This window comes from Myotis brandtii, unplaced genomic scaffold, assembly GCF_000412655.1.
Source record: "Myotis brandtii unplaced genomic scaffold, ASM41265v1 scaffold136, whole genome shotgun sequence".
In the NCBI taxonomy this organism is placed as follows: Eukaryota; Metazoa; Chordata; class Mammalia; order Chiroptera; family Vespertilionidae; genus Myotis; species Myotis brandtii.
Window position 1 is genome coordinate 5,422,663 of NW_005354829.1, and position 17,935 is coordinate 5,440,597.

Sequence of the window (17,935 nt, forward strand, 5' to 3'; positions counted from 1 at the left end):
GCCTGGCCAGCCTGGATGAGGGGATGATGGCTGTTTGCATCTGGTCGCACCCCCTTCAGGGTGGGGGTCCCCACTGGGGTGCCTGGCCAGTCTGAGTGAGGGGCTGAGGGCCGTTTTCAGGCTGGTGGGCGACTGAAGCTCCCAACCTCTCTTTTTTTTCTTTCTTTTTTTTTATTCTGCGATTTATCTACCTTCTATGGCTGTTACTGGAGCTGAGAGCCGGCTCCAGCTCTGAGGCCCAGCTCCAGCTTGAGGCCTCGGCTGCTGAAAGCAGGTACCTGGGGTTTGTTTGGCTTCTATAATTGAAACACTGTTGCAGCTCCAGCTCTGAGGCCATTGCCAGCTGAAAGCAGGTATCTGGGTTTGTTTAGCTTCTATAATTGAAACTCTGTTGCCACCACTGGCGCTCTAAGCTCTGAGGCCCCGGCTGGCTGAAAGCAGGTATCTGGGGTTTGTTTAGCTTCTATAATTGAAACACTGTTGCTTCCGGAGCTCAGAGCTGGGCCACGGCAGGCGGGGAACCTTGGCTTCCTCCATCACTGGAGCAAGCAAGCCTCATGTTCGCTTCAGCTGCGTGGCTGCCGGCCGCCATCTTGGTTGGCAGTTAATTTGCATATCGCCCTGATTAGCCAATGGGAAGCATATCGGAGGTACGGTTAATTACCCTATTTGTCTTTTATTAGATAGGATTCCTTTACTGAAGCCTCTTTCAAAAAAGAAGTCTTTCTAACTAGTTAAGGCCGTGAATGAGTTGGATACTCTTGTTATTGCATTATTTCCTATTCTGTTATGCTACAAACTATACTAAGAGGCACTGGAGAAATTATGAGCAAAATGCATTAAGGATAGATCAAAATTAAGATTTTCTTTCTTCTCTGTTATTATAAAAAGCCACTGGATAACCCAGAAAAAAAAAGTTGTATATTTTTCTATGATACTACCCCAAAAAAGAGGTGAAAAGGAAAACAACAACAATGGACTAATTTTCAAAATTTTATGTTAAATCAGATAACCATTTTATACTAGTTAAACACACACACACACACACACACACACACACACACACACACCATACACACTCAGTGGCAAGAAGCCCCATAAGTTTGGGGATGTTATATTGAAATAAAGTTAATGGGGGAAAATCTATGTATTGTCCATCTCCCTTAACCCCTTCGCCATTGATCTATTTTAGCAATAACTGTATTGGTCCAGCTTCTCTGGAGGGCGTCTGTGAAGCGCTGCATGGATCTAAAATATACAGCCAACCAAGTCACGTCCCTTAGCTGCCCCAACAACAAGATGAAATCCACATTCCTTAGCACAGCACTGGCACCTTCCAATTAGTCCTTCATAGCCAGCCTTACCTTCTGACATGGCCTCACATTCCCAGCCCTGTAGTCCAGCATTCTAACAGTATACACTCAAGGATCTACACCCTTGCACAAACTATTTTCAGAAATGCTCTTTTCCTAAACTCTGATACAGTTCTGTTCTACCTACAAGGTGTCACTCAAATATCTCATCTCCTCTGAGGCAACCCTCTGACTTCCCAGGCAAAGGCCCTTCCTCTTCCTCTTTGTCCCCACAGTGTTCATGAGGTACTACTTTATCACACTGTATTTTAACTCTTGGTTTACATGTAACTCTTCCTGAGGGCTGGTGCTATATTTTTACTCTTCTTCAAAAACATCCCAAATTCTGGTAGAGCCTGACAACACAGGGGGCTACAAAATTGTTGTTTAATAAATAAATGTGGCTTGATGGTTGGCTAGTCAAGAATTGGTGCTATCCTTCTAATTCCTTTCCTTAACTTCAACTGTATCAAATTGGTCTTACTGTGGAAACCACCAAAATAATTTAGTTCTCTAACAACAAAGTAAACCCCTTTAAGAATTTAAACCCATGTGACCCTTTGTATTCCCAGAGCATATTATGCACAGAATAAGTTTGCAGCTACACATGAAGTAAGCTCCTCCATCCACTCCTTCCTTTGGAGGTGGCCTGCAGAAGGGGATGTCTGCAGAAGGGACTGCCATGGGAGGACAAAGGACCTCAGGTGTCTTTTGCATGGAAAATTGCAAAACCTCCTTTAAAATTTCTTTTTATCCTGGGATGAGTTTCTCTCTATAAATAATGATTTAAAAAACCTACAACAAAAAAGCTTTTCTAAAGTTACTTCTTTACTAGACTATTGAGAAAAAAAAACAAAACACCTTAAATTATTCTTCAGAATTGACTTGTGCAATCAGAATTTCTGGTGGCATGCAGGAAGCCATTTGCAAGATGAAATAGTGTCAGCTGTGATTTCAGAGATTCTACTGGCCTGGTACCTATGGCTGCTAAGATTCCCCTATCTCGAAGGTGCTGAGCTAAGTAACTTTGGAAATAAGTGGACGTGTGTGAGACTAAAGAGAAAAGGAACTGCACATGAGAACTGTACTCCAGATAATAAAATCGTTTCCCGCAGGCTACCAGTTAACAATGCTGACACTGCGATACATGCATACGAAGTGAAACAATTAAATGGATGGCAGGTGTTGAGAGCCAGGCTTCTCACTGTGGGAGTGGGAGTCTACAAATAAGCAAGGGGAGAAGGCAGAATGATCCATGTGGTAATGGGTTATGAATAATAGAAATATCAGTACAGACTCATGTTTAACTTAATTATAGATACAGATGTTACATATACCAATATCCTATATAACAAAAGCCTAATATGCTAAGTGTCCGGTCATCTGTTCAACCATCAAAGCGTAATATGCTAATGATATGCTAAGGCTGCTCAACCGGTCACTATGACGTGCACTGACCACCAGGGGGCAGACACTCCAACCAGTAGGTTAGCTTGCTGTTGGGGTCTGGCCAATCAGGACTGAGCGAGACGGGCCAGGCACGCCCTGGAGCCCTCCCACAGTCCCTCCCTGGCTGGCCAACCTCCTGCGTCCCTCCCCAGCCCTGATTGTGCACCTGTGGGGTCCCTCGGCCTGGCCTGTGCCCTCTTGCAATCTGGGACCCCTTGGGGGATGTCGGAGAGCTGGTTTCAGCCCGATCCCACTCAATGCAGGAGCTGCGCCCTGGTGGTCAGTGCGCTCCCACAGGGGGAGCGCTGCTCAGCCAGAAGCCAGGCTCACAGCTGGCGAGCGCAACGGCGGTGGCGGGAGCCTCTCCCGCCTCCAAGGCAGCGCTAAGGATGTCCAACTGATGGCTTAGGCCCGCTCCCCCGGGGCCTAAGCCGTCAGTTGGACATCCCCCGAGGGCTCGAGGCCTGATGCACGAAATTTGGGCTTGGCCCATGGCGCCTTGCCTTGGCCCTCGCAGCCCCAGCTTTGTCTGGAAGGTCGTCCGGAAGGACATCTGGAAGGTCATTCGGCTGTCCGGTCTAATTAGCATATTATGCCTTTATTATTATAGATGTCTATACACAGCATAAACTCCTATTTTTTGCTTCTCAGCTAAGAGGGCCTATAAGAAATGACACTCTAGTACAGCCGTGGGCAAACTACGGCCCGCGGGCCGGATCCGGCCTGTTTGAAATGAATAAAACTAAAAAAAAAAAAAGACCGTACCCTTTTATGTAATGATGTTTACTTTAAATTTATATTAGTTCACACAAACACTCCATCCATGCTTTTGTTCCGGCCCTACGGTCCAGTTTAAGAACCCATTGTGGCCCTCAAGTCAAAAAGTTTGCCCACCCCTGCTATAGTAGCAATAAGCACATCTTGTGTCCAAATCTTGGAATCTAATACTATTCTCCAAAGAAAGTACAGGGCTCCATGGAGAAACGGCTGATTCTAGGACTGGAATAGGAAATATACAAGACAAGTCTGGATCATCTGGGAGTGCCAGAAAGTAAGGAAGTGCTCAAAATACACACACACACACACACACCCCAAAGTGGGTATGTTAAAGTAACACAGGAGCCAACTGAGAAAGCTCCATGGCTTCCATGGCCAAAGCTGGAACAATTTGAGCAAGTAAATAATGTAGAATTGGGTTATAACCCAAAGTATAAAATACATATCTATGAGCCCATGATATAAATGAATGGCTGAATGAATTAATGAATGGACAAGGGGAAAGAGACAGATCTCCCATGCCAAAGAATTCCAAATAGTTTAAGTAGACCAAGATGACTCAACTATTTTTACTTAACCATAAATAAAATGCTGTGCACTTTACATTACATGACATATATAAACCAAATAGCAGGACTCAGTAACAAAGTACATCTAATAACATGGGAGCAAAGCTGTACCAAGTATGTTGCAGGACTCTGGAGCTACACAGAAAGAGCAAAGGACTCCTCCAAGCTCTTTCTGAGTGCCAAAGCTGGAAACAGAAATGAGGGAAAGGTCAGGAGGAAAGGCACCTGAGACCTGGATCCAGTCCTCGCACACCAAGCACCAACCAGGTGGCCTAACTGGTGAATGGGCACATATACTGGTGAGACCAGCAGGGTGCTCCTAGTCTTCAGTGGAAGGTAGAGGCCCACATATAATGTATGGCAAAGCCCCACACATCTCCAAGTCCTCCAAATTCTAGATCTTCAGGTTCCTACCTTTCTTTTCCAGTAGAGAATCTACCTCAGATTGGAACCACAAATCAAAATTAATAGCAGAATCATGTCCTAAAGCAGAAACCAAGCGATCTTACCACCAGTATTAGGAAAGCTCAGGCTTAAAGTAAGGAGAGAAAGGGTGCCTGAGATAAAATCTAGACGGAGTGACTCTAGGATAGAAGAAAGGGTGACCACGTCAGCTGGCAGGCCCTCCCTGAGTCATGGGTAAAGTTACTTCCACACATATTTTCCTTCCCCTCATTTTACAGTCAATATTCAGCAAGCAAATTCCCAGTACAATCAGCTCAAGGAAGCTTCCCTTTAAAAATAAATTTCTCAAAATATATTTAGTCTCATATTAGTTTGGGTAATAGAAAAAAACAGCCCATGTTGTGCAATCACTCCTAGATGCTGAGCATCAAAGTTCTAGATCTTCAGATATGTGGGGCTATCTTGGAATATGGAGAAGGAAAAAACAAACAAAACAAAACCCCAGAAGATGAGGCAAGTCTTCTATTTTCCCAACTACTTCACCAGTGTGAAGAGTTCACTCTGTTAAATAAACCAATAAAAGGAAATACAAATACCTGATCGAGCAATGCCACTGTCCCTGTCTTCATTCTGCCCTCTGCTTGGCATGTCAACTGGAGTGCTATGTGCTAAGATAAAGGCAAAAGGAAACCATGTTAGTGGGCTCTTCAAAGAAGGAAGTTGTTGTTTTTTTCAATGAGTATAATAATGTTTGAATTTCAAAATAGGCTAATGCTATTGATGATTGGCATAAATTTATATAGAGATTAATTAGAAATCAAAATTAAATGCATAAAAAGACAAAGAGAGTAAGAAGAAAGCAGAACCAAGTAACGACTTGCCTTCACTATCCTACTGTAGCATATCAACTTTTTTGAGTGATGCTCATCTCTAAAAAACTGAATAATCAACTAGTGATGCAGTTAAAACAATGAACAAACATTCTCAGGCAGATAGTTTTAGCCATTTTCCTCATTAGGAGTAGCATTTAAATAGCACTGTATTTTCAAAATGCTTTAAAATCAGTTTCAATCATAACTATAGGCAACTCAAGGAAGAAAAATACTTGAAAGCCATTTCATAAATGTAAAAAATGTTTCTCTGTTTGTAACCCACTCTCTTGGCAGACAGAAACCACATATTCATTTTCAAATATTTCTTCCTCCACTTCTTTTCCATATACACCCATATACAGTACTACTGCAGTTACTTAGAAAAACTCATGTCCTGGCATGAATTTTAGAAAACACTAAAATATTACAGACTTCTAGGAATGCTTCAGATTGATTCAAACTGCAACTGCATTCTTATCGAGCTAGAGAGCAGATGACATATTGCCACAGTAAGCTTGAAACCCAGGGCCCTGCCTGATTAATAAACTTGCTATTTTTTGAAGCTGTTTATTTTCACAATTTTACAGAGAGTATATAAACATGTTATCCTTATCTAAGTAGGTAGGAAGGTGTCAGTTTTATTAGGGCATCAGTTAACTATAGTGTTTAAGCATATTTCAGGCTACAAAGAAGAACAGAATACCATTTGCCATAAACACAACCTTTAATGTTAGTGATGAAGGTTCCCACACTTGTTAATCATGCCAGACTACAACAGCCATTCAACAGACCTAGCTAGCAAGGCCAATTAAATCTCGGACTTTACCTACCCACAGAGACCGAGATGATTACACCTGTAAAGAACCTAAAAACTTTGTTTAAACTGCTCAAATGAGAGAGAGAGAGAGAGAGAGAGAGAGAGAGAGAGAAAGAGAGAGAGAGATGTCTTCCATGCTTTTATTAGAGTGATTTTTGAAGAAACTCCGTGCAGGTACGAATGCAGGTGAACACATGAATAAAAGATACCATGGCAAGGGGAAAGGTTCATAGCAGCAGAAGAGGCCTACAAAAATTAGAAAATGTAATCCTCTTAGAAACACTAAGGGCTCATTTCAGAACAAAATCAGCTTACCCTAGGGTTTAACAAAGACATTTACAAGAGAGGTTCACTGGTGGAATTTTCAAAACACCATGAACTTGGCTGCATTTGAAACGAATATCACCAAGAGCCCCTTGGATTTCTAGAGAGGTACCAAATAGGATTTTTTTCTAGGAACCTTCCCAGGATTTATTAATATGTGTGTGGGTCACACCGTACTCAGCATTCCACACAAACCTGCAAAGAAAGAAGCACTCCGGGTGAGCCGGAGAGGTCCTCCTTCTGCCACCCCCTGCAGCAGCTTGCTGCTGCATGCCTGCAGCAGACCTAGGGACAGAAACACACAGAGGAGGGCAAACAAAGTATACACAAAAAATAAACACAGATTCAAATAATGCAAAAAAAAAACACACAAAAAAAACACAACACAATAAACTCAAATAAAGCAAAACACACACTTACAACAGTAGTATTCAGAAAGAAAGAACCCATTTATGGGGCTGATTTTACCTAGGTTACTTCCAGTACGACAAGGACCCAAATTATTCTGATTTGTGTTCAGCTTTCCCAAGTTGGGGTCTTGGTTGATGTATTCAAAGCTGTCTTGCAAACTAAATCCCAGGAGGGGAGGGAGAGAGAGAAGAAAAATGTCAAGAGATGAATAAAGCTGCTTTCTAAGAGAATCTCAAATATAGACACCTTATCAATTACTCAGACTTTTCTTTATAAATGAATAGTTTCACATCTACCAATGTGAAATAAACTTTAGGGGAACTTGCTAGAGAAAAAGAAAAGAAAAGCTTTTTGGAGGCAGTCCAACCTATAAAACCAAACAATGCATTCCTAACAGTTTCCCATTACATGGGATACCAAACTCCATAAATGTTTAAAAAATCATTAGAGAGAGAGAGAAAGAGAAGGGGAGACAGAGAGAAACATTGATGTGAGAGAGAAACATCAATCAGTTGCCTCCCATATGCACCCCAACTGGGGGGTCTAATCTGCAACCCGGGCATGTGCCCCGACCAGTAATCGAATCCAAGACTTTTGAGTGTATGGGACGATACTCCAGCCAACTGAGCCACACAGGTCAGGGCCAAACTCTACAAATTTTGATCAGTGGCTGACACATAGGATATTGCTATTAATTTCTAACTTCTGTTTCAGTGACTGACACTCAAGATGTTATTATTCATTTCAAAGGTAATTTTATAAATATCTTCACAACAAAATTAATTTGAACTCTTAGTTAACATCAATGAGCAATTCAGCAACTTTTTTCAGGAGAATACAACAGAAATTGATATGATTCCTATAGAAGTTTGAGTTCGCAATATCTAAAAATTTAGGATTACTAATACACACAAATGTGAGGGAAGCAGATTTTAATAATTCATTGTATTTAAAATAAGTAAAATAAATATAAATATTTTGAAGATAATACAGAATAATGAGACCACAGTGATTTTTAGTGAAATCTGAGCTCAATATTCTACTACAGGGAGTTCAGGCAATAAATGTTCAGGTAATATCAAGGGTCTGAAAAAGAATCTCTCACAAGAAATAAACATCACTTCTCATACTGGCCTAAGTCATGACAGTCCAATGCTAAGTGCTCGAACAAATAAATCCATTACTTTGTTGAAGAGTAAGCAGATTTACACGATGGTACTCAAATCTACAAAGGAATATATTTTTAATTTCCCAGGATAACAGCCTTCATTTGACTCATAAGGATGCCCCTGTGATTTATAACTAACCTTTCTTTCAAATGTACCAAAGTATAACAAGTGTTTATATTATAAAAGTATATAAAATATGCCTGCTAGCAAAATTCAAAATATATGAACAAATGTACCAGAGTAAGAGTTAAGTTAGCTATTTCAGTATTTTTCATCTACACAGAAGTACATAATTAGAGAAAGAAAAAACTCTTGAGTGAAAATCAGAAAACTGCATGGCCCAAGAACCAGCCGAGCACAGAAGCCACACTGACAGCTGATTAGATGCAAGCATGGACAACCCGTCCTGCCAAACAGGTCCTCAGCAGCCTGGAAAGACTCTCTGTGCACTTTGTTCCTTAAACAAATAAACACACTAACAAACACGTTTTCAAGTTTGTTTTAAAGGACAAAAAGACTGGTAAGTTCCATAAACTCATTAATGTGATTCCTCTTTTTTCCCCCTTTGCTGTTCATTTTCTAGGGCAGTGGTCGGCAAACTGCAGCTGGTGAGCCACATGCGGCTCTTTGGCCCCTTGAGTGTGGCTCTTCCACAAAATGCCACGTGCGGGCACGCACGTACAGTGCGATTGAAACTTCGTGGCCCATGCGCAGAAGTCGGTATTTGTGGAAGAGCCACACTCAAGGGGCCAAAGAGCCGCATGTGGCTCGCGAGCCACAGTTTGCCGACCACTGTTCTAGGGTATGGAAGCTTAGTGATGGTAGTAAGAACATAGTGGGCACCGGAGGGACCCAAAAGATACAGAGAAGTGGTCATTTGTTTTTAAGTCCACCTGATAAAGTTAAAAAGCCTTTTCATGTGCACTGTGTATAGGAAAATGTCCACTTTTAAGATCCCTGTGTTAATGTGGACTTACCCTGCTTCTCATTTCAAAAGGCATTATGGCCCTTGAAGAATTACTGTATCCAGAAATAGCCACCTATAAAATGGGGGGGGAGGGGAAGGTGATATGCAAAATTCCATACTTACTTATTTGTGCTCCCACAGAAGCTGCCCATTCTAGCAGAGAAGACTTTACTAATCATCAGTTGTGGAGGAGAGCTGTGTGTGGAGGGTGGGGGACGGGGGGTGGGGAGGAAACAAAATGCATTTTGGAATTAATGACTCAATATCACCATACCACTTCTCACAACCAGTAGAAAAAGAAGCCCAAACTCACCGTATATAGTGTATCTTTAAGGTGGAGCCCTTGTAACTCATTGCAACTGAGCCAAACATCATTTCCCCTAGCATGTTGACATCCGAAGCTGGTCTTGTGTACTGCCACACACGAAAGAAACCAAAATCAGTTAGCGTGTGGCACAATGTGATACGCAAGGCAACAGAAATAATGTTCATTAACTTCTGGGTCCCTCTTTAGTTTAGTGGGTAATTACTTATCACAATGCAATTGATCATTCTATGATCTTAATGATGATAGCCTATTTTTTCTCAAATTATTACTAATGCCCATGATTTCTTCTTATTACACAATATCTTCAGAAGGATCCTAGTGTTTTATCAGATTATTTTTAATTTTGTTATGAGAAACAAATGTTTTTATTATCTCCATTGATAAACTCTACATAGAAAGATTATGTTATGGAGGAAACAGGGTCACTCTTTCCTTGGTACTAAGAACACATCCTGGAAAGAAATAGGGTTCAGTGTTGTTCAATCAAATAATGAACAGTGTTGGATAATAATGCCAACTGGTACAGGTAGGGTTCATCAGGTTCCAAAAGATAACAGATGGTTTGGTACCTCTGAAGCTTTACACAAATATTCTTTGAATATTTGATGCCTCTAGCTTTTGACCGGTTTTCTTGTCCCCTTTGTCATCCACAAGGGTGGACTGTGCTGCCTCCACTTTGCCCATTCTCATTTGCTTGTTAGCCCACTGCAGTCTCCTCTATTCACACTGCACTAGTGACTCCCTGTCAATTCCAATGGACACTTCCCAGTTTGCTTTCTTCAATGTCTCTCTTGGTAACTCCTTTAGAGCTCTTTTTTCCCAGATCATCCCTTGAACAGGGTTGTTCCCTGAGGGCCCTCCTATTCAATTACTGCATTCTCAACCATTATGATTTTGATTATTCTTTACATAGGAATATCCACCACATCCTTAGCTCTCTTACTGCATTCTCAACCATTATGATTTTGATTCTTTACATAGGAATATCCACCACATCCTTAGCTCTAGGCTCAAACCTCTCCTTGAACTCTCGAATCCTATATCCAAAATGCATTCATTCACATATATTTGAATATTATGAACATCTGATATGTGAGTGAATGCATTGGATATAGGATTCTAAGCACCTAGTATAAATGCTGGTGACACGTTGACGAACAGGACAGATATAACCCAGCACAGCTTAACTAAAACAAAACAACCATCTCTCTGGAACCCAGCCCACCAGCCACAGTCTCTGCTAGTGTGCTTTCCACCCAAGCAAAGACATGGGAGTCATCCTTAATACTAATACCCTCTTCTCAATCATTCTTTCTTAACTACAAATATACACATGCATACATACATACACGCAAGTACACTCATATACACACACAAACACATATACACATCTACCTGTACGTGTTTGCAGAGGAGGAAAGAGAAACATAAATCTAACAGCTTTGTTTAATTAGGCTCCTCTCTGGTTACAGCTAAAACTAACCCCTTCTTACTACATACATACAGAAACCAACTTGCTTTCATATTCTTTATTGATAACTTCCACACACAACCTCCATTTTTATAATCTGCTTTTTCTTGGGCTACAAGGTCCACATTCCAAGTGCGATTCTCAATCAGTTAACTTTCGGTGCATGAGATAATGCTCAACCAACTGAGCCACACCGGCCAGGACATATTTTATACTCTGAGACCCAGGAGCACTGTGAAATAAAGGCAAATACATGGCACAAATCCTGACCAGGAAATTAATAAAGTTCTATAGACGTGTGGCTGCCGGTTATTTCCTTGGCTTTGCTCTTCCAGCAACATGACAGACAAAATTTTACATGGATCAAAAAGGAAAAAACTGATATACCTTCCATCAATGTACAGCCTCTGCTATTTAATATTTATAAAACTTTTCGTATATCTAGTTAGCCAATATATTTCTCAATAACCCTAATCCCTAGCCTCTACTGACTTACAACACACACACACACACACACACACACACACACACACCAGCATAAAAGATGCTCCCAGCCCTCTGTCCTTCACACTCAAGTTACATCTTGCCCTTTCTTCTCCTATTCAAGGTTTTCTTTTCTCCCTTCTACTGGCAAGTGCTATTTTCTTAGAAGGCCCATGTACATTCCCAGAATCCTTAGAGTTTGTATAACAAAGCTGGGCAACACATGTGTATTAATCAGCTTCTCATAACAAGGGAGCAAAACCAGAGGGTTTACCTCTGCCTCATTGGGTTGTATTATCTCTGCTTGATCACAGTTTTTATCAGGAGATAAAAGCCACCGTATGAAAACAGCATTGATGTGAAACATTTAAGAGAGCACGTTTTGTAACACTGATTCTCATATTCCTGGAGTGGAACCCTCCAGCGGGCATTACTCCCTGTGGAGAAATTAGAGTAAATGACTTCACCCCGGGGCAATCCACATGAGAGGGATGGGGTACCTGGTACTTGGGAAGCTGCTCCTTCGCGTACTGTGAGGCTCCCCCAGAAGAACTGTAGGAAGAGATGCTGCTGCTGGTGCTGCTGCTGCTGCTGCCTCCCTGACAGCACTTGGCTGACGTTTTAATAGGGACATCCTCTGTTTTCTGGGTTAGGAGAGACAGGCAAGGTGAGTGTGGCTAAATATAACGGGCTTCCTCAACACGCTCCGCATTGGGAACTCCTTTGTTAAAACATTCTGTATGTTGTGCTAAGTGCATAAAAACTAGAAGCTTTTATTTTTATTTTTTTACTGAGGACAAAATATGGTTCCTGAGAATCTATAATATTTAGGAGGGAAAATGCTGGAGAAGAGTACTGGACAGAAGGTGGTGGGGTATGTGTTAAGACTTTATCCTCTTTAAATAATGCCACTATTATTTACTTTCCAATTCATGTTTCAAAATCATCAATGAGCTCCGGTCTCTGTATTTATTATTAGAGGATTTTGAGTATTAAAGAGAGTCATAATTTATTTTTTTAAAAAAACAATGAGAAAGAGATTGCTTCAAATTCCAATTTTTTCCAAAATGGAACTAAGAAAACAAAAATATTAACTTGGAAAGACTGGGTTTGTGTATTTAATGACACATCTCCTTTAAAACTCCTTTAAAGGTAATCGGAAAGAAAATCATGAGGTTGAGTTTGTGAAAGATGAAGCCAAAACTCTGAAACCGGAACTCCTGTGAGTTGCACAGCATGTGATGGAAATTTGGCCTTTAAAGGTTAGAGGTACTAGAAGGTTATCTGCTATACATTCCCTAAACAGAGTTCACTGCTAATTTTATGACATAAAGGTATAAAGATACATCTTTATTAAATGTTCCCTTCTTTCTACACCCAAAGATAGTACTCCCAACAGAAGCATCCTGTGCCCTCTATGGTAAGTTGCTGCTATTCCGAGTCTTGTTTTTCCATGTACAGTTTTTGCTTGGAAAACCATGAATGCAACTGGAGCTTATCTAATCTCCAATGTGACAGTCACACTGGTGGTCTAATGCAAATGCCTGCAGTCATGTGCTTGATACAAACTCATGAGGTATTGTGCTTACCAAGGGGGCGGAGGGCTGAAATGGGGAAAGAATGTAAGGAAAACATAAACTGTGCTGGTCCATAACAGCCTCTCCAGCAGTGGTGGCTTTCAAAGTTGCACTTGGTTTTCCCGAGCATCTGACACTCCCTCAACACCCTCTTCAGATCTCGCTGTTACTTAATACCACTTAAGCCAGAAACACAGCCCCTCAGAGGACCTAAAGTGACACGAAGCCCACACCTGCCTCACAAACTGCTGGAGTCTTTGGCTGGGGTACAACATTCTGAGTAGTCTATAATTGGAGATAGCACCTGGTACAGTGAAGAGAGCGCCCACTGAACTTCCTGTAGCCTTGGGCACATTACAAACCTCCCTGGACCTAGTTGCCTTTTTGATTAAACGAGTGCTTCCAAAAAAGCTTATATTCCAGATGCCAGTGTCAGCGCTGCTCTGACTAAAGATTCCAGTTGCTTTTTGAAAACCAGTGAGAACTGTTTCCTCCTCTACCTGTTATGACCATTAGGAGCCCTCCACTAAGCCAGCTGTGCAAGGTCTTCAGGGCAACAGGAAATGATATGGGAAATCAAGGGGAAACCACGTCCCGCCCACCAAACAAAGGGTCAAGTGTTCCCCTAAACTTTGATCAAATCCACCATTAAAGCTTACAGGTGAATCACCTGAGACATTTCAATTCTTCCCCCGCACCCATCCCTCAAACCTACCCAACAAGCCCAACAACTACTGTAATGATTAGCTACCTGGCAGACTTCCACTTTAATGCACTACAGAATCCACCCAGCTAACTGCCTTTAACCAAACACTTCCTTCCTGCAGAAAGGATCCTTATCAAAAGCAGGAAAACAGCCCCTTGGCCCTGATGAGACAAAGAGCATGACATAAACTATTCATTTACTTTAGCTACACATTCTGTAAACTGCCAGAATTTGGTCAGTATAGGTAGCAAGTAAAGAATGAATATAATGGATTTATTTAATTTGCAAACAGCTGAATAACTATTGAAAAGAGAATGAAAGGCCTAATGGTGACAACTTGCAAGTACCCTGGACTAACGTCCAGGAGACTCAGGGAGGGCCAGACTCTGCTCCTCACCTGGACACATCACTTTGTCTTTCCCGTTCTGGCTCCAAGGGATCAAAGCTGCTCTGCCCTCACTTGCCCCATCCCCAGGTCCTCCCATGCCCTGCCCCTCACCACCAACTCCACCACCCTGCCTCCCACTGAGAAAAGGAAATAAATAAAAGCTTCTTTGGCCAGACAGGTCAAAAGCACTCCCTTTTGAGTGAAGATGACAAGGCATGTTAGCATGCTGAAGCCCCACACTGAGGAGAGCTATTTAACTGTGTTTAGCCCAGTGCTCTGTAGCACTGTCTATGAGAAATACTGACAGAATGATCTAATTATTTTCCCTTCAGGCTAACACTTTATGAATTTTAGAGTTCTCAGATTTCCTTTTACACTGCACATATTTGGTATTAAAACCCTACTAGATTGCTACTCACCAGCAAATTCACCTCTAGTAATATTTACAATACAATGCTTGGCATCTGTCACAATTACTTGCTAACAGTTTCATCTGTGCATTAATAAGAATACAAATGCAGTCCTGGCTGGTTTTGTTCAGTAGTCAGAGTATCAGCCCACTGACCAAGGGGTCATGGGTTTGATTCCCGGTTAAGGACATGTACCTTGGTGGCAGGTTCCCCAGCCTCAGTAGGGGCAGGTGCAGGAGGCAATCGATGTCTCTCTCTCATATCAATGTTTCTCTCTCTCTCTCTCCCCTTCCACTATCCCTAGAAATCAGTGGAGAAAATATCCTCAGTGAGAATTAAAAGCAAAAAACAAAAGAATACAAATGTAGCCCAGAAGATGGAGGGGAAGTCAGGAAACTTTTCTTATGTTTCTTCTGAACTATCAATGGCTGTGTACCATAGAGCCCAAAGAGACAATTATGAATTAATAAGTGATTGATCAGTGAGGGACTGTTAGAAGCACAAACAAAAAAGATGAAAGCAAAAGTACATTTCATACCTGAGTTGCCACCTCTTCAATGTTGTGAACAGCTTTAGAATCAAACAAGACTTGTCTACCTCGCCTTTCACAGTCTTGGTAAACGATCAGGCGAATCTCATTCAGGTCAAACTCCGAACACGACCAACTATGGATTAAAAAAAGAGAAAGAAGTTATGGTATCTGTATGATCTGGAATAATCTTCCCCACCTGTGTGCCTGTGTGCACATCAGAAGGCCACAAGTATGCAGAGACAGTGATCCCTTCATACCTGGGGCAGACGGCCTTGTCTGTGGACGCCAATGGGCCATACAAACATTGCCAATGTCCATGACAAAGGTTGGGAAGACTGCTTTACATAATAAATCACTGGTGAGAAAGCTTCTCCTTCCAAAGCAGTTTTGGGAAAAGATGGTAGCCAGAAATCCTAAGGACATGTGTAGAGAGCTGAATGTGGATGTCTGGGTTCTGGGAACACACCTGAGGTCTAGGATGTTCAAGCTTTTGTGTCACTGGGCTGGGAACCATTCAGAGCAAGTCAGTAGAGCCTTCTCTCTTCCTTTCCCACCCACCTGTGCTCAGGTCAAATTGGGAGAAATTACATATCCTAAGATTTAGTATTTTCATCTATTATGGCTGGCTCTGGCAAAGAAGTTTTAAAAATCAAGTACAACATTACTGGACAGCATCTAAATTGCTAAAAACAATAACAAATAAAGGAAGCATGTCTTATTCCTAAGCAGACCAAAAGCTACTGGGATAAAGCTGCTCTAAACATAGGTTTGTTCCTGAATTAAAAAATGAAACCAGAATGCAATAGTGCAATGAAGGTCTGGGGAGGGGGCTAGTGGGGTGGTGGGGGGGGGAACATCTGTAATTCTTTCAACAATAAAGATACATTTTTACAAAGCTTCTCATATTTTCAGATTAAGGGGTCGGGGAGAGGGGCAGGGAAGTCCCTAAATGATTAAGGAAGTGACATTTAAACACAAACTTGAAGAAGAGTTAGAGATAAAGTGTGAGAATGAAGAACACAGTAAGAGGGAGGGAAATGGTAAGATGTAAAAGTGATGCAATTGAGAAAGAGAAAAAAAAAAGCCAGAGAAAGAAAGAACTTGAAAGGTAGGCTGAGAAGGCAGGCCAGGATCCTGCCCTAAGTGCAGTCAGAAGCACTTACTAGTAGGTAAACAAAGGTTGATAAACTCAGATCTATGCTTTTTTAAAGTTCAATCTGGCTTGCTCTAAGGAAAACAGGGTGGGACAGAGTAAGACTGGAAGCAGGAAGGCCAAATAGAGTTTATATTGAGTTCAGGCTCTTCATAATGAAGGCTACAGTGACAGGAGGAAAGGAGACAAATACTGGAGGGATGTTCAGGATGCAGAACTGATAAGATTTGGTGGTGGACTGGATGGGTGCCTGAAGCAAAAGGGGTGCTACCTGCTTAGAGAATGCTGAAGAGGAGGAGTTGTCCTGAAGGGATAGAGGATGGACAGTTAGACCAGTGGTCGGCAAACTGCGGCTCGGCAAGCTGCGGCTCGTGAGCCACATGCGGCTCTTTGGCCCCTTGAGTGTGGCTCTTCCACAAAATACCGACTTCTGCGCATGGGCCACGAAGTTTCAATTGCAATGTACGTGCGTGCCCGCACGTGGTATTTTGTGGAAGAGTCACACTCAAGGGGCCAAAGAGCCACATGTGGCTCGCGAGCCACGGTTTGACGACCACTGAGTTAGACAGACAGAGAGACTCACAAAAACAAACTGTAAAACTAAGAGACAGAATAACTGAAGTGAAGTCAGACAAGTCTGGATTCAAACCTGAACTCTCTGAGCTCCCATTTCTTCATCAGCACAATGAGAGTGTTACTGCCCACCCCCAAAGCTGCCTGCCATAGGAATTAAGTGAAATATGTAAAGTGCTTCACATAGAGCAGTGATGGCGAACCTTTTGAGCTCGGCGTGTCAGCATTTTGAAAAACCCTAACTTAACTCTGGTGCCATGTCACATATAGAAATGTTTTAATATTTGCAACCATAGTAAAACAAAGACTTATATTTTTGATATTTATTTTATATATTTAAATGCCATTTAACAAAGAAAAATCAACCAAAAAAATGAGTTCACGCGTCACCTCTGACACGCGTGTCATAGGTTCACCATCACTGACATAGAGGCTGACACACAGTAAGTGCTCCAAAATGGCAATAATTACTTAAGAGAATTAGTAATGCTACTTTTTAAAGAAAAATCACAAACTGTGCATTATTGCTCCTTTCCTTTTTTAGGCAGTGGTAACAGATGTGTTTTCTTAAATTCCAGCACCAAAAAAACAAAGTTCTGGTTGTACCTTCTTTTAACAACTTAAGCTACCATGTTCTAAGCTACTATGCCCAACTTTCATAACATTGCAAGGGCATTCTGGAAATCATTTTTCTTCCACTCTCAGTCCAGAGGTAGTCCACGGTCCAGGCCTGGCCCATCAGACATGACCCTATGATGTCCAGCTAGGCTGTGACGGCCAGTTCCCACTTAGTTGCTCAGCTGATAAATGGTAACCCTGGAGTTGCTGGTGCCATTATGAGGTGAGAGCCTTTCTGAAGATAAAGTCAATGTGGAGGAAAGCAGAGGTGAGCAACAGAATGGAAAGAGACCACTTCCTGTCGGCAATCAAAGGCAGCTATTCTGGAACGAACACCATTCCTGGAGTTAGTTTTCTGTCATTTACAACTGAAAAGTCCTAATGATCGGCCCCCAAATCACTAAAACCACTAAATTTTAATTTTACAAGATCACTAAAAACACTCTCTGCAACCATCTACACTAATAAAAGACAAGCATGCAAATTGACCGTACCTTCGCTATGCCTTAAGCCACGCCCACCAGCCAATCAGAGAGACTATATGCAAATTAACCCAACCAAGATGGCGGCTGGTAGCCATGGAG

The 17,935-nt window shown here is 41.8% G+C and overlaps 1 protein-coding gene across 4 annotated transcripts in view; it reads right to left on the bottom strand.

Annotated features, from left to right (window-relative positions):
* Positions 1-17,935, bottom strand: part of FNIP2 (folliculin interacting protein 2) — a 101,587-nt gene that overhangs the window by 56,988 nt on the left and 26,664 nt on the right. For 3 of the 4 annotated variants that reach the window (XM_014535007.1, XM_005860527.2, XM_005860526.2), the window contains exons 2-8: positions 15,014-15,140; positions 11,895-12,038; positions 9,426-9,526; positions 9,236-9,307; positions 7,034-7,134; positions 6,761-6,850; positions 5,149-5,220 (exon numbers count right to left, since the gene is read on the bottom strand). In XM_014535007.1, coding sequence (XP_014390493.1) covers positions 5,149-5,220; positions 6,761-6,850; positions 7,034-7,134; positions 9,236-9,307; positions 9,426-9,526; positions 11,895-12,038; positions 15,014-15,140 — 707 coding nt within the window. The remainder of the gene's footprint in view (positions 1-5,148; positions 5,221-6,760; positions 6,851-7,033; positions 7,135-9,235; positions 9,308-9,425; positions 9,527-11,894; positions 12,039-15,013; positions 15,141-17,935) is intronic. The other variant, XM_005860528.2, reaches the window with a different exon arrangement.